The 16,926-nt window shown below is 38.8% G+C and overlaps 1 protein-coding gene across 1 annotated transcript; it reads left to right on the top strand.

The window, feature by feature from the left end:
• The first annotated feature begins 4 nt into the window (after positions 1–4).
• Positions 5–12,403, top strand: POGLUT2 (protein O-glucosyltransferase 2). Its single transcript, XM_028526572.2, is given in 13 exon segments — positions 5–508; positions 511–597; positions 599–621; positions 1,784–1,989; positions 3,637–3,842; positions 4,017–4,094; positions 6,240–6,412; positions 6,534–6,771; positions 8,376–8,585; positions 9,467–9,492; positions 9,494–9,548; positions 10,753–10,863; positions 12,171–12,403. Coding segments are annotated over 13 exon segments (1,503 nt in total). The 5' UTR covers positions 5–436; the 3' UTR covers positions 12,189–12,403.
• Positions 12,404–16,926: the final 4,523 nt, after the last annotated feature.

Here is a 16,926-nt window from a genome sequence, read left to right as displayed (position 1 = left end):
ACATATCCCAGGAAGCCACGGCGCGGGACGTGAGTCCACTGGGCACCCACTAGGAGGAAGCCTTACTCAGCCAGGTCTAAAGTGCGGGCCAATCTCCTTGCCCCGCACCTTGAGCTGCACCCTCAGACGGATTCATCACCAGTGATGCTCCAGTTTCGACAGAGACAGAAAGTTTATCTTGTCCTCAGAAAGAGGAGCAGAGTGGTTCTTACCAATTTCAGTAAACGACTGGGCATTTTTTCAGCTGTACAAGCCCGCTCTTGGGTTGTGATTTTCCTGGAAAAGTGGCAACCCGAGCGCCTGCCTTGCACAGCCACACCTCTTGGAAGCCCTTTTTGCTGCTTTGGTCGGCCTCCGTGCTCCTAACCGAACAACCACGGCTCATTTCGTCCACCTCTTACGGTCCCTTGATCGTTTTGATAGTGCCGTCTTGTAAATGTTTAGCATTTTGCTGCTTTACTACTTCTTTCTGGGGACGATTCCAGCATTTGCCGAGACCGGCGGAGAGACAGGCGACTGAGCCCTGAGAAGAGTGAAATATGGGGACCAGGGCTAAAAGCAGCTGTGTCCTTCTCTGCGCGATATTTCTATATTCACGGCGGTGGATACGTCAGGAAATAAGTAAGTCGAGAAACAGCCGCCTATTTCGGGATGCAGTTAAAGCTTATGTTCTTCCTTCAAGTTCTATCCGCCTAAGATGAGCTAGCCACATCTGGTTGTAACTATCTTGTGCGTCCCGACCAATCTTTCTCATGTCTTAGAAATAATTCCGAATTAGCTCTTCTCCTAGCTTTATTCATAGGGATTCCCACATGGCTAGAGAGACAAAGCCCCTGCACTTTTTCTGGAAGTATGACTTCTCGCTACTTTTGCATAAACTGTTATAAGGCATTTAAATCCATTTGTTAGGAACTTGGTTGCTTCCATCTTTCTCTGGTGTTACCCTCTGTTTCCAGGTAGACATCTGCAAGTAAACACACTTGAAACTCAAAAAGAAAAATTAAGCACTATTTGAAACTTTAAAGTTTAAAGGGAAAGTATTGCAGTATGGATCTCTGTGTCAGCCACAAACATTTATTTCACTCCACTGAATTTAACAACTGAAATTATACTCAAAACTGATTTCTAGAACTCACATACTTCTGAAATGTTGTCCTTTATTATTGCTGACGTGTATATTTTGTAGGAAAAAAAGTTGAGAATAAGGTTTTCATAGCAAAAATAAAGGTTATAAATAGTACAATTGGAAAAACTAAATACAATCTTAACAGCAAGAGCATTCACTCAAAAGAACTTTCATACAGTATCACTTAGATGATACACTACCAACTGGCTTTGCCCATCCTGGGCGTGGGTTATAATACTAATTTTTAAAAGAATCATGAAACAGATTTTTTTTTTCCAAAAGATCTCTGCAGGCACCATTTGATCACACATTCCTAAATGTGATGGGCATGAAATAAATAGTAGGTTGATAAGAATATTTGTATATATGAAATGCATACATGTGTTCTATGTTTACATGGATTAGTTGTGTTAACATATCCCAATTTTCTAATGAACTGTTTTATGTTATCTTGGCCATTGTCATCCTCTTCTTTTTTTAAAAAAAAATCGCTGATCCCATCATATTCATTCTGGTACTAAAAGTATAAGAGAACATAAGAGTATGTTAGGGGGAGAACATGGAGGAGAAGTGTAAGGTTTATAGACTGGAGAGCATAATCTTTGGGCATTTGTTCCTTAAAATAATCTTTCTATACTGTTCTTCTACTCATCATAGGTTCACATCTTCTCCAGGTGAAAAGGTGTTCCAGATTAAAATCTCGGCACCAGATGAGCAATTCACTAGAGTTGGAGTCCAGGTTTTAGACCGAAAGGATGGGTCCTTCATAGTCAGATACAGAATGTATGCAAGCTACAAAAATATGAAGGTAGAAGTTAAATTCCAAGGTCAGCATGTGGCCAGATCTCCATATATTTTAAAAGGTAATTTGGAACATAATTTTTAAAAAATTATTTGAATACAGTGATGTGTCATTTAATCAATAAAAACAAGTTAACATGATTTTTTTACTGAAAAAAAATAGGCATTTTCTACTTCCTACTTGAAAGCTAAAATGAGAGCCCTGAGAAAAATGCAAGATTTGAATGGCAATTATAATTCGCCAAAGAGGAAAGAACGTATTAATAGAGAATTTGCTCTCTGAGGACACAACATTAGCAAGGATAATCCAGCTGTGTCAATATGGTCATAGATGACACTTAATTGGAAGTATATGACAAGTAACTGATAAGTGTTATTGAAATTTGATCACTTCAGAAAGAGAAGGGCTTGAAGCAAAAGGGAGAAGTTGAAACTGTTGGTTTTTTATTTCTTTTTGTCTTTGTTCCAATATTGTTTTTCCAGAAAAATTCTCTAATTTTTATACATATATAAAAGTATATGAATAGAATGAGAGTGCAGCTGCATTACTCAGATCCATATCCTTGCATCTCAGTGGAGATGGTACCCTAAAACAGTAGAAAAGCAGTGTATATACAGAGGCACAAATTTTTCTTGTTCCCCACCTCCAAGAAAGGCAAATGTTTTAATAAATGTCTAGGTTCCTTTCCCACATTCTTCCAGGACCACATGGTACAATATAACCTGCCAAACCTTAAAAAAATATTCCTCTGTTGACTACTGCCTGGGTCAGATAGGAATCTGAAAATTACAGGAGAGGAATGACAATAAAATCTCAATTCAAATTCTGCTATATTGTGTTAATATTATTTCTATAAATGTATAATTAATTTATTACACTATTAGTGAACTATTTTGAAGATTACATCTTTTTGTTTGTTTGTTTTTGTTTTTGTTTTTAAGATTTTATTTATTTATTTTGAGAGGGAGAGAGAGAGAGGGAGAGGGAGAGGGAGGGAGGGAGAGAGGGAGAGGGAGAGAGAGAGGGAGAGGGAGAGACATCAATGTGCGGTTGCTGGGGGCCATGGCCTGCAACCCATGAATGTACCCTGGCTGGGAATCGAACCTGGGACACTTTGGTTCCCAGCCCGCGCTCAATCCACTGAGCTATGCCAGCCAGGGGGCATCTTTTTTAATAATTCTTGAAAACAATAATAAGCATAGTAGAGGTTCTTAGTTTACTTATATTGTTAATTAATGATTTAGCCATTGAGGAAAATACCTAAGACATTTTAAGAAACTTTGTATAGGAGATCATTGAAATACTAATTTCATACCACTTTTGTCTTTGATTAAAACAGGTATACTCCTTTGATATCTTTTTTACTAGTGTTTGGTTACTTTTAAGTACACAGAACATAAAGAATGATGGTCTATAATAGCTACTGTGAACAAAAAATAATACCTGTTGGCTTTCTTTTGAACTCAAGCAAAACAGGCCTGACTGAAAATATCACAGTCTTACTGTGAAGAGTTGTCAGAAGTTTGTTACTAGTGATGTGATGCTCCAATGTGATAAAAATGTTCTTCTTTTAGAAAAATTTTTCCATCAAAATACTCTTCCTGATAACCTAGGCAAAATTTGTGAAGCCATGTTATGGAGATCTGTTACATGTTTCAAATGCTGAGTGAAATTATTACTGTATTATTTGTTGCTTGTGTATAATTAGGGCCAGTTTACCACGAGAATTGTAACTGTCCTTTGGAAGATAGTGCAGCCTGGCTACAGGAGATGAGCTGCCCAGAAACCATCACTCAGATTCAGAGAGATCTGGCACATTTCCCGACTGTTGATCCAGAAAAGATTGCAGTAGAAATCCCAGAGAGATTTGGACAAAGGCAGAGCCTGTGTCACTATACCTTGAAGGATAACAAGGTACAATTTGTAATTGAGATTTGCATGTTTGTCCTAGTGACTTTTTGTTTTGACCATTTGGCTACAACTAGCTACATAGTTTGTATTAAAATTATTCTGAGGATCAATGTAATAAGCTTTACTTCAGCCTTGCCAAAACTTTTTAACTATAATAAACATTCAGTTATCTTTTAGGTTTATATCAAGACTCATGGTGAGCATGTAGGTTTCAGAATTTTCATGGATGCCATACTACTTTCTTTGACTAGAAAAGTAAGTATTTCTTTTCAATTATGTATAATAATTTAAGCCCAGGTTTTATAATATAATTTTTCAAACTAAAAATAATAACAATATCAGGGGAATTCTATTTTGGAGCCTTATTATAATACTGTTCTGAAGTTTTGTCATGTGGGATGCCTGTGTTAATTTCCTAGGACTGCTGTGACAAAGTACTACAAACTTAATGGCTTGAAACTGGAGAAATTTATTCTTTCACAGTTCTGGAGGCTAGAAGTCCAAAATCAGGGTGTTGGCAGGGCTGTGCTTCCTCTAAAACCTATAGAGGAGAGGGCTTCTTGGCTCTTCCTGACTTCTGGTCATGCCGAGCAGTCCTTACCATTCCTTAGTTTGAAGCTGCATGGCTCCATTCTCTGTCTCTATCATCACATGGCATTATTCCTATGTGTCTTTGTGTCTTTACCTCTTCTCACCAGTAGAAGGACACCAGTCATATTGGATAAAGGGCCCACTGCTCCAGTATGTTCTTAACTATTTACCTCTGCAACAACCCTATTTCCAAATAACCTCACCCAGAGACATTGGGGTTTAGGGTATTCTGAATCCTGTTCCTTCGTATAATACTCTAACAGAGTTCTAGTGAAGTGCTTGACAGCAATAATAAAGCAGTTGATATGAAAAACTATACCATCGTGTTACCAATTGCTTACTAGCTATTTATTGAACAACCACCCATGTACATACCTTGGTTAAGTTACTCATGGAAAAGTGCCTTTCTTAAGATTGCAAAGCATTTACAGTGAGTTAATTCTGAACATGGGTAGTTATGTAACATTAGTATTATGCCTCCTTTAAGCTAAGATATCCCAGTGCCAGCAAGTATTTCTTGTTCATCTGTGTCAATCCAGGACTCCAGTTTCTCAAGATGCTTCTCAAACTGACCAGCAGTTCTTGCCTTTAAAAATATATATTTTGTTTTACAAATACCCCAAACATTTTCCCATGGCTATGTTTCTTTCAACGTGTCTGTGCCAGTAGAAGCCAGTAGTTTGGAAATTACTAATATTTGCCTTTAATGTTGGGCTTCCTAAATTCAGTTCCTGGTCCCATTGCTTACTTAGGGTGTATTTTTTTTAAAGATTTTTTAAAAATTTATTTCCAGAGAGAGGAGCAGGGAAGGAAAAAGAGGAGGAAGAAAACATCAATCAATTGCCTCTTCCATGTCCCCAATTGGGGACCTGACCCACAACCCAGGCATGTGCCCTGACCAGGAATTGAACGGGCAATCTTTTAGTCCATGGAGTGACACCCAACCCACTGAGCCACACCAGTCAGAGAACCCTGGGATATATTTTAAAATAAATAGAAGCATGCAGTTTATTAACCGAGAACTAGAGTTAGAGTCCCAAGTACTGTGCTGTAGTTATTTCTAGTAATTCTCTTTTCTCACTGATCATCTTAGAGTCTCTTGGAAGTATTAGAACATCCATTTCATCCCTATTGAAGTAAGTCTATGGGCACCCTAAAAAGGAAATCTAGTATGCTTACACAAGTGATAATACTCTGAAAAGTCACTCCCACTCTTCAAATAATTATCATTACCTACAGCTTGGCCTTTTTTTCATTTGGTACAATTTCTAACTTTTATTCCTGTTTTTCATCATGTTCTCACTGTGTTATTGTGAGTTGTGTAGTACAACTCACAAGTCTGTACTACAGGATAGAAATGAGTGTGGCCAAAGGTAAAGGCAAGGTGTAGATGCATGGTTTCAGGTCACTAAGAACAGGGTTAAGTGGTCCAGCATTTACTTAGAGCAAAGGAGAGTACACGAGATTTCAGCCCCTTTCGATGTGGCCATAACCCAGGGCCAGTGGATCCACCTCCACAGCCAACCACTCTCCCACTCCCTGCTGCAAGGAAGCTCCCTGCCCACTCTTAGAAATATGAATACAAACAAGCTGGGGGTGTGCCTTAGCGCTCCCTCACTGGAAAAATAAGCCTAGCCCACACTGTGAGGGCTCTTTATGTCTTGGAAAAGAAGTATACCAGGTCCTAGATGGTTTTTTTATTTGGCTAAGAAGACTGCATGCAAAGACACCTTTCCCAACAGATTGATCAATAGAAGCCATTATACAATGCAAGAAATGTGAATAAGCTCTTTGTTTTCTTTTTCCTAGGTGAGAATGCCTGATGTGGAGTTTTTTGTTAATTTGGGAGATTGGCCTTTGGAAAAAAAGAAATCCAGTTCACATATCCATCCGATCTTTTCCTGGTGTGGCTCCACAGATTCCAAGGATATTGTAATGCCTACCTACGACCTGACTGACTCTGTTCTAGAAACCATGGGCCGGTGAGAGACGGGTGGCAGATGACCCAGAGCCTTGGGGTTTTTTGTGTGCTAAATTCTGTCACAACAACCTTTGTGATGTGATGATTTGGAAGGGAAATGTATTGTACTTTCTGTCTTCCAGTGTAAGTCTGGATATGATGTCTGTGCAAGCTAACACGGGTCCTCCCTGGGAAAGCAAAAACTCCACAGCTATCTGGAGAGGGCGAGACAGCCGCAAAGAAAGACTCGAGCTGGTTAAACTCAGCAGAAAACACCCAGAACTCATAGATGCTGCCTTCACCAACTTTTTCTTCTTTAAACACAATGAAAGCCTTTATGGTCCCATTGTGAAACACATTTCATTTTTTGATTTCTTCAAGGTATGACATCACCTGTGACCAATCCTTTTTGTTTTTCCAAGTATAGTTGACTCTTGAACAACATGGAATTGAACTGCACAGGTCCACTTATAAGCTATTTTTTTTTTTCAATATACAGCCAGCCCTCTATTTCCCCAGTTTTCACATCCATGGATTCAACCAACCACAGATCAAAAATAGTATTTTCATCTGAGGCTGGGAATCCACAGATGCAGAAGACCGACTATGTGCATTGATCTGTGCCATTTTATATAAGGAACTTAATCATCTGTGGATTTTGGTATCTGTTAGTATCCTGGGACCAATCTTCCATGGAACCAGGGACAACTGTTTTAGAGGAGTCAAAAGTTTTACACAGGATTTTGACAGTGTTGCTGGGGGTGGAGCCAGTGCCCCTAACCCCATGTTGTTCAAGGGTCCACTGTCTTTACTTGGGGAAGAGAAATCAAAGCCTATAACTTACAGGGGGTGAGAGAGGTGGGCATAAAATTCATTTGACTATCAAGGCACGAGACCCTGGGTACTGGTTTAGCAACATGGGTCTGTACTCAGTAGCCAGCCCTGGTATTAAATGTATATCCGGAACTTGGAGCCAGGGGAGAGATCATTTTTCCCCCAATTGACCTTCTATTTAGAGCACATTTCAGCTACAAAACCTTTTTTATTAACAAATACATGTAAGTGATTTTACATATAATTCTTCCCAGAGGCACAGCTTGACAACAGGCTAAAGAGGATATAAACCAGGTAGCTCTTATTAGGCCTTCTGTTGGGGAAATGATTTGAAGTCTATCCAAATGGTCTGCCTGGGAATTCTGGAGATGAAGGAGCTTTTTCTGTATCTAGAATGTGGATAGCTCACATTTCCCGGGCAGCGATCCTATTTCTAACAAGTCCACCTTTCATGCAGTAGGACACTGCCAATGGTTCTCTAGACCACTGAGTACTGTTTGCATTCCCATGTGTTGGGAAAAGGTGGGCAAAGGAAGTGATAAGCAAGTTTTGTCTACAACATAAATGGCGAAGGTTCTTGTTTTTTGTTTATTTGTTTGCAATGGGTTACATGGCTGCAAGTAAACCTAAAGTATAAGCTGAATTGTCAGTATTTTCATATGCATACTGCAGAGATTTTTGGAATATGGTTAAAACCAAAGAAAACTAACCCCAGCCATCCCTCCTCAGGATATTCTATCATGCTTTTGCTTTATTCCTACCTGCTGAATTTGCTACAAATCACCTGTGAAATCTATTGACTAAAGACTGTTGATTAATAGCAATCAATAAAGTAGTAGAGAGATAACAAAGTCACCATAAATCAATCTTTCCTTAGTTTGTATCCTAAGGACAACAGTTATTTATTATTCTATTGGCTGCTTCAACATTAGACTTGTGGTCTCTTTGTGAAATTTAGGAGAGCATCAAAATAAACCTTCATCTCTAGACCAGGATGTTATACAATAACACTTACTAAGTGGTGAAAACAGTGAGCAAAATCTGGCCAAATCTGAGGACAGTGAGGCTTTTTATGTGGAAATGGGAAGAGAATGAGAATATAAAAAAAGGAAATATAATGGAGGTTCTTATATTTTACTGCTGTTTCACAGCATAAGTATCAAATAAACATTGATGGCACTGTCGCAGCATATCGCCTGCCATATCTTCTAGTTGGTGACAGTGTTGTGCTGAAGCAGGATTCTATCTACTATGAACACTTTTACAATGAGCTGCAGCCCTGGAAACACTACATTCCAGTTAAAAGCAACCTCAGCGATCTCCTAGAAAAACTTAAATGGGCAAAAGATCATGATGAAGAGGTAAGGTCAGTCTCCTTGTACCCAAATATCATGTTCATTTTAAATGACTGCTCATTGTGCTCAGATATACACACTTACCTATAAATAGGAAGCCCCTTGGACAGCAGGATTCCATTCAGGATGAACACAGGCATTGTGCTTGTATTAACTGTCTACTGTGCACATGAAAAAAAAGCTAACCTTGGTCTTAACTCTCCTCTCTTTGAGTCAGGTTGATTTGGGCCTCAAGCACTCCCTTACCTCTACTAGGAACATAAAAATTAAGATAGATAGCCTGGTCAGGAGGAAACACTAACTGTGCTACAGATTTAAATGAGGGATTGCATGGAATAAACTTTGAACTAATACCTGAAAAATTTTAAGGCAGCACTTTAAGCTTAATCCTACATAAGTTGACAAAGTTATTGTTACCTCATTTAATGTATACCTTCTCTCCAAGAGAGGCTTAATTCAAGAAGGTTTAATATGACTTCTCAAATTTTCAAGTCTTGCCCTGGCTGGCATGGCTTAGTGGATTGAGTGCCGGACTGCAAACCAAAGGGTCACTAGCTCAATTCCTGGTCAGGGCACATGCCTGGGTTGAGGGCCAGGTTCCCCATTAGGGCGCACACTAGAGGCAACACATTGTTGTTTCTCTCCTCTTTCTTCCTTCCTCTCTATATCTAAAAATAAAGTAAATTTATAAAAAATTTTCAAGTCTTAAAAGCCTCCCTGCAATTTGACAAACTACTCTGTTAACTGTTTCCTATACCACAAAAGACCACCCCCCAGAGATATTTTTCTCCCTATTGTCCCACTAAATGTACTCTGAAGATCAGTTTTCATATGTCTGCATGGGGAAAAATACATTTCATTAAAGTTTTGTTGTGTGGTTCCCATAGGCAAAAAAGATAGCAAAAGCCGGACAAATTTGCAAGACATAATCTCATGGGCGATGACTATTGTGTATATTTTAACACTTTTTCAGGTCAGTTCTAAGAAAATGATCTCTACCGTTGTAATTTGATCATCTTAGTCAGCCAAATAATATTTTACCTTAACAATGGCTGAAACTATTATGTCGAAGCTCACTACAACCTCTGTGGGTGAAATCCGGACCTCTTAATCGACCGACGCTCGAAAACCAACGGTCTATTGTGGCTAGTGCTATAATATTACTGGAACAGTAGAAGTTCGAACTCTTGTAGTTGTGGTCGGAAATTGTCCCTGCCAAATTTGATTCTGCAAAAATTCCTGTGTTGATTTGTATTTTTCTTGTACAGTATTACTGCTGCCTTACCATTTCTTTGTCTACATAGTGCAAGGTCTGTTTGGAACTGTTGTGCTGACTCCATATGAGCCATGATTTCTTTCGGAAATCATTTGCATGGATTTAGGCATTTAGTGATCATATTGAAGCATATGTAGTAGTAAGCAAGTGATTTGCTAATAATAACAATACTAGATATAAATTAAGCTTTTTTAAAATCTCAGAATTGCAGGTATTGAGCACTATACCACAGGCTCTGCTGCAAGACAAAGTCAGTCTTTTTTCTGGTCTGCACTAGCCTCTTTCCCTTTAAAAGCTTTCTTTTCTTTTTTTTTAATTTTTTTTTATTTAAAAGCTTTCTTAGAGGACGGTGAAGAGATAGAGAGGGTGAAGGTGCAAAGTGAAGAAGAAGGGGAATTGACTACCTAAATTCCTAAAGATATACAAGTGTAGTATTCATTCACTCAACTCACATATACTAGCCTATAAGCACTTATCCCAGAACCTGGCACAAAGGGAGCATATAATGAATGATGATGGCGACTGGTTCTGGACAAGTCGTAGAGAATAAGACAGAAATAGTTTCTGTACTCAAATTCTCAGTCTAGGAAAGATCATGTGCACAAGTATCTTCACTGCAAGGCAAAGGCAGTAAAAACTAAATTAAAAAATCAAGTCGTACAAATAAAGGATGAATAAGGAAAGATCTCTTAGAAATAGGCAGCTAGTGGTCTAAAGCATAGCTGCCTCTCAGAAACTCTGTCATTGAATGTTTAAGGGCAGTATGGAGGACTTTGGCTATTGTGATTGAGACACATAAGTTAAATTGGACCATATTCTAGCAAATTCCAGCATATCTAATCTGGTAAATATACTCTAAGCATTTTATAAGAAATACTTTTTGTATTGTTGCCTATACAGGAATATGCCAATTTACAAGTGAGTGAGCCCCAAATCCGAGAGGGCATGAAGAGGGTAGAACCAGAGACTGAGGATGACCTCTTTCCTTGCATATGCCATAGGAAAAAGGTAACCAGAACTAGCCAATGTCAGAGTAACAACTAACTTTGTTCCAAGCCTTCATTTATTCCTTTAGTCATTCAGTCAGGCAACAACTATGAGTTTCTCCTGGAGCCTCCAGGCAATTCATTCTATCAGAGAGATATAATAGATAATAATAAGGCAAAAGATACAGTTAACTGAGAAGATGTAGGAGCTCCCAGCAAAGCGGAGGAAAGTCTTTTTTTAATGTGAGAATTCAGATCACATGGCATTTGAATAGATGTCTAATGTTTTAAAAGTATTTTCACTTGTATCATCTAATAGCCTCATCTCCCTCTGAGACAGGTTTGGCAAAGTTCATCATGCCAGCTGAGAGATGAAAAAATATGTAACCACGATTACTCATGTTAGCAGAGTATTCATGAAAAGCAATCTTTGTTGATAACATTACATAGTGATTTTGTTTATAAAAGGCAAATTCACATAGGAACTTTTCAGGCTAAAAAGGACCTTAGAGGTCATCCAGTAAATGCCTTCATTTTATCGTTAACAAAACTGATCCAAAAGTAATTAGTTCAGAATCACCTAGCTGGATTACAGCAAAGTAAGAACCAAAAACCAGTGTCTTCACGTTGTGGGCCTGGTTGTGTATAAAGACAGTGCAGAAGGGAAGGCTTGTTTTGATTATAGTTGTTTTTTGTTTGAAGTGATGTATATTGTATAAAATTATGATTTATATACATATGATATAAATTGACATTTATAAAGCAACATCATGAAATAATCAGAGTTTTGGTTGTATTGTTTTTGTTTAGTTTTGTTGAGAACTGATTTGCCACCAAATAGCCCTTAAAAGTGGTACATAGTCAACCAACTTTAACTCCTCTCAATGCTGCAAAACCATAAAATTAATTAAAGCCAGTGCCAAAACAAATTGCCAGAATTGAAAGGTACCCCCTCACAAAGTTAGTGATTTGGTGTCAGAATGCTTCTGTGGGCTAAAAATGAAACGGGGCAGCTTCCTCTATGCATTCCTCTTTCTATTTTTTATCTTTGTCTAAGAGTTTTGAGGGGTGTCAAATGATTCCACTGACTCACTGACCATTTATAACACAACACCCTATAGACCCTTAGATGTTTGGGTTCCAAGTTAGTAGCCCTATAAACCTCTATCTGTGGGTGATTCCAAAAACAACTCCTGACCCTACAAGTCTATTCTAGTAACTTGGCTTTTTTTTCACTTCACAGTAGAGAAAACAATTAGAATAATATAAGTATTCCAGATTTATATAGGACTTCTTAGTGTCTCTAAATATTTTGCTTCTTAATTTCAGACCAAAGATGAACTCTGATGTGCAAAATACCTTCCCTTCAAATAATGGTGCTCTGAAGATTCTTCTTAACTGAAAAGAAGATTTTTAAAAAATATTAATTTCCATGGACAATAGAAACTCTGCTATGAGATTGTCTGGCTTATGAAGATGTTTCTTCTTATTATGCAGTATTCCCACAATGTTCTTTAAAGCACATTTTTAGAATTTTTTAATAAAAACACTTATTTTAAATGCCTATGTGATGCCAGTTACTATCTGTGTTTGGATCATGGAGCAATAAAACAAAGAGAGCCTGGGTCCTAGACTCAGTGTGGAGCATCACTGCAGCTACCACCTACCCAGACATGTGGTTTACATAACAAAGCAATAAGCCTCTGTCTTGTTTACACTATTATTTTGAATTTCAGTCACTCATAGCCAAACCTAATTCTAACAAATACATCTTACAAGGCCTTTCATTATCTTATGTCTGCCTGCATCTTTAATAAAATCTCTTACCGCTTACTAATTATGGCCCAACAAAACCAATCCCTTACCATTCTTTCAGTGTCTTGTTTCTTACCTGCCTTGTTTATGCTTTTCCCTTTGTCTGGAATGCCATGACCCTCTCTTCTTCCTCTGGCTTAGATAGCCTTCAAAGCTCATTTCAGAAATCGTCCCTGTGAATCTTCCCATCTGCATTTACTATGCTATGTGGTGGTGATCTAGTTGATTGTCTCTCTCCCTTACCAGATTTTAAGCAACTTGACTACAGACACCATGCTCTTCTGTTAAATCCAGTAACAGACCTCCAACTAGAAAGGCTCAATGAATTGAATGGATGAATGAGTGACTGAATGAAAATCACTTTGAAATGGTGATTAAGAGAATTAAAAAGGAACTAGAAATCCTAATATTGAACTATGATACAAGGGGCAACCCCCCACTAGGTGATTGTTCTAGAGACGCATTTGCATCAGTGTACCAGCTAGCATTGTGAGGGGCTGCATTCAGCCTCAGTGAATTTTTTTTGAAGATTCTCAAAATGTGTGCCCATTTTATGATGGGTGATTTACAGGCATACCTGCCCACACTGCACAGAATATTCAGCAGTTTTTGACCAAAAAGGGTATGACCTTGTGCCCCACCCTCCCTATTCACCTGATCTTGCCCCTAGCAATTTTTTGTTTCCTGGGATGAAAAAAAGTCCTTAAAGGGAAACATTTTGCTGATGTGAAAAAGGTAAAACAAACAACAACAAAAAAAAACAGCAGAAGCACTAACAGGCATCAAAATCAACAAGTTCAGAAAACGGGGAGATGGTGGTGAGGTAGGTAGTAGTGGAGCCCAGTTCTCCCTATGCCCAGCTGGAACACCTAGCCAATCTTCTGAGGAACAGAGTGAACAGCCAACGGAATCCCAGCTCATACGAAGTTTGGAGGCAAAAATTGCAGAGGACATTGAAAAACAGTGAGAATAGCGTACTGGGACATTAAGGTCTCTGGGATCTGCACCAGGACCAGGATACAAAAAGGAGAGTTAGAGCACCAGCTCTCTCCCCTACCAGAGCAGGGAGGGCCGTCCTGCACCAGGAGGCACCTAGGTGCTGGAAGTCGCTGGGGGAAGTAGAGACGAAGTGGGAGACATACAGAGGCAGTACACATCCTCTGGGACTGTGGACACTGGCACCAGAGAAATTGGGGTGCCACACAACACCAGGAGAAAGGCGGAGTTGGGCCATGTCCGGCCGTGACCTGGATAGTCTCCAGACTGGTTGGAAAGTGGGGCTGTGTGAAAAGCTGTGTGCTTGTTAAGAACTGTGGGCAGCTGCTTTGTCAGGAACTTTCCAGCAGCAGCTGGTGTGCCCCAAGGGAGAATTCAGCTGTAAGCGGCCAGAGTGAGTGGCAGAGGGGAACCTTACACCCCGCTGGTCCAGCACTGCACACCCAGAGACAGTAGCAGAGGGGAAACATGTGCCCCACTTTGTCTCAGGTTCCATGACAGACATTGACTCATGCTGTGATAAGCTGACTGGCTGATTTGAGCCTGGCAGCTCACAGAAGACCTGGGCCAGATGCCAGAATACTGTGAATATTGCAACCCAAATCTGATCCCTATCCTCTCAGAACCAAAGAGAAGGGGAAAAGCAAAGCCCAGCCTCCTCTTCCTGCAGAATCTAGGAAGACCAGCAGAACTACCTGAACAGGTTTAAATTCAGCAGGAGGCTTATTATTATCTTTTTTATTCTTTTTGGATCCTCTACCCCCACCCTTTTTTTCTTCTCCTAAGTGAGACAATAAGATGTGGAATTACAAAGGGTCCAGAGACAGATCGAAAGGGGGAGCACAAGGCTAACCCCAAAAACTGAGAAACTGAGGCAAATGTCACTTTGCTATCCCACAGAGCTGGCATTTTATTGTGTATGTGCATTATTATTATCTTGCAATTATTCTTACTATTTTTATTTCATTAATACTTTTTATTTCTTTTCCTTATGTTTACTTTTCCTCTTTTTATTTCCATTTAACTGCATTGCTTGACTGGTTTTGCTTATTCTCTCTGTATTGTATTTTAATTTTCCTTCTTTCACTTCACCCGTGTTCCAGTGACGCAGAACTCTTGATCGGGTACTTTCTATTCTGGTTATCCAAATCATATATTTCTTATCATATTATTGTTGTTCCAGTATTATTGTTAATCATTCTTTTTCCATACAAATGTACATGCTACACAGTGACCCTCCATAAACTTAGCCCACTTCACCTTAATTCTGAGCATTATTATTGTTCTGGTAAACTGTATTCTCTCTCACACTACATCTACTTTTTATACTTTAATCTCACTATATATCATCATCTAACCTTGCACAAGCACTCTGTTTTCTGGATTTAGCTCACAATCATCCTCCTCTCTAACAAGAGTCTTATCTCTCTTTCACCTTTTATAAAAAGTGACTAATTGGGTGAAATATCACAGTTAATGCTATACTTATCCAAAGAATCTCCTATCTCTTCTCTACTTGCTGGTACTTTAAATCCCATAAAATATTCTCCTGTGTCTTAATCCATTTTGCTTACACCTGCCACTGATCACATACAAGAATAGGTGGGAGTTGTTAATATCAGTATATCTGTTGGAGGAGAAAAACCACTAATAAAGGAGTGATCAAAAGGTACAAACCCAAGTACAAGAGAGCCCACACAAACAGAACAAAGGGCAAAACTAGAGGATCCAGTCAAGGAGATCAAAGAGACCACACTGCTGAACCTCATAGAATTCCTACCATAGAAGTTTACCCTACAAAGATAGCTAGCAAAGTGAAATATCAGGAAGCACAAAAAAACAAAAGAGTCACCTAAAATGGGGAGACAAAAAAGAACATGCAATCAAAAGGAATGGAAGACTCCCCACTAAAAGAGCTAAATGAAATGGAGGTAACCAAACTATTTGGCTATAGAATTCAAATTAATGGTAATAAGATGTTCAAGGAGCTCAAACAGAACTACAAGGAACTGAGTGAGAACTACATTGGCATGAAAAAGGAAATGGAAAGTATAAACAAAACCCAGGAAGAAATGAACAATAAAATCTCAGGAATAAAAAACACATTAGATGGAATTACAAGCAGGCTGGATGAAGCAGAGGATCAAATCAGTGAGTTGGAGGACAAAGTAGAAAAAAACTCCCAGATAGAGCAAGAAAAAGAAAAGAGACTCAGAAAGAATGAAGAGGTGGTAAGGCAACTGGAGAAAAACATGAAATATAACAATATCCATATAATAGGGCTACAGAAGGAGAACAACAGCAAGGAATAGAGAACCTATTTGAAAAGGTAATAATGGGAAACTTCCATAATTTGATTATAGAAAAAGTCACACAAATCCAGGAAACACAGAGAGTCCCAATCAAGAGGAACCCAAAGAGACCCACTACATGACACATCATCATTAAAATGGCAAAATTCCACAAGAAAGAACCTTAAAGGCAGCAATGGAGAAACAGGAAGTAACATACAAGGGAGCCCTGATAAGGCTAGCAGCTGATTTCTCAATGGAAATGCTCCAAGCCAGAAGAGAATGGGAAGAAATACTCCAAGTAATGAAAGCTAGAGGCTTGCAACCAAGATTACTCCACCCAGCAAGGCTCTCAATTAAAATGAAAGGCCAATAAGGAGCTTCCCAGACAAAAGAAGTCTAAAAGAATACACCTCCACCAAGCCAGCTCTTCAAGAGACACTAAAGGGACTACTTTTTAAAAAAGGAAGGAAAGAGTGTGAGAGAGAGAAGCACAGATATAAAAAAATGGCAATGACTAAGTACCTATCAATAATAACCTTAAACGTAAATTAATTAAATGCTACAATCAAAACACATAGAGTAGCTGAATGGATAAGAAAGCATGGCCCACACATATGCTGCCTACAAGAGACCCACCTCAGAACAAAAGACCTACACAGACTGAAAGTGAAGGGTTGGAAACAAATATTCTAAGCAAACAGACAGGAAAAAATAAAAGCCAGGGTAGCAATACTTATATCAGTCAAAAGAGACTTCCAAAATAGAGCCATAAAAAGAGACCCAGGAGCTCAGTTCATAATACTCAAGGGAAGAATCGATCACCAAGACATAAACATTGTAAATATATATGCACCCAACAAAGGAGCACCCAAATACATAAAGAAAATCTTAGAGGACTTCAAGAAAGATATTGACAGGAACATATTTATAGTAGGGGATTTTAACACCTCACTGTCAAAAATGGACAGATCTTCCACACA

This window comes from Phyllostomus discolor, chromosome 11, assembly GCF_004126475.2.
Source record: "Phyllostomus discolor isolate MPI-MPIP mPhyDis1 chromosome 11, mPhyDis1.pri.v3, whole genome shotgun sequence".
Classification (NCBI taxonomy): Eukaryota; Metazoa; Chordata; class Mammalia; order Chiroptera; family Phyllostomidae; genus Phyllostomus; species Phyllostomus discolor.
The sequence above is the reverse complement of the archived record's forward strand: the minus strand, read 5'-3'. Positions and strand labels throughout refer to the sequence as shown.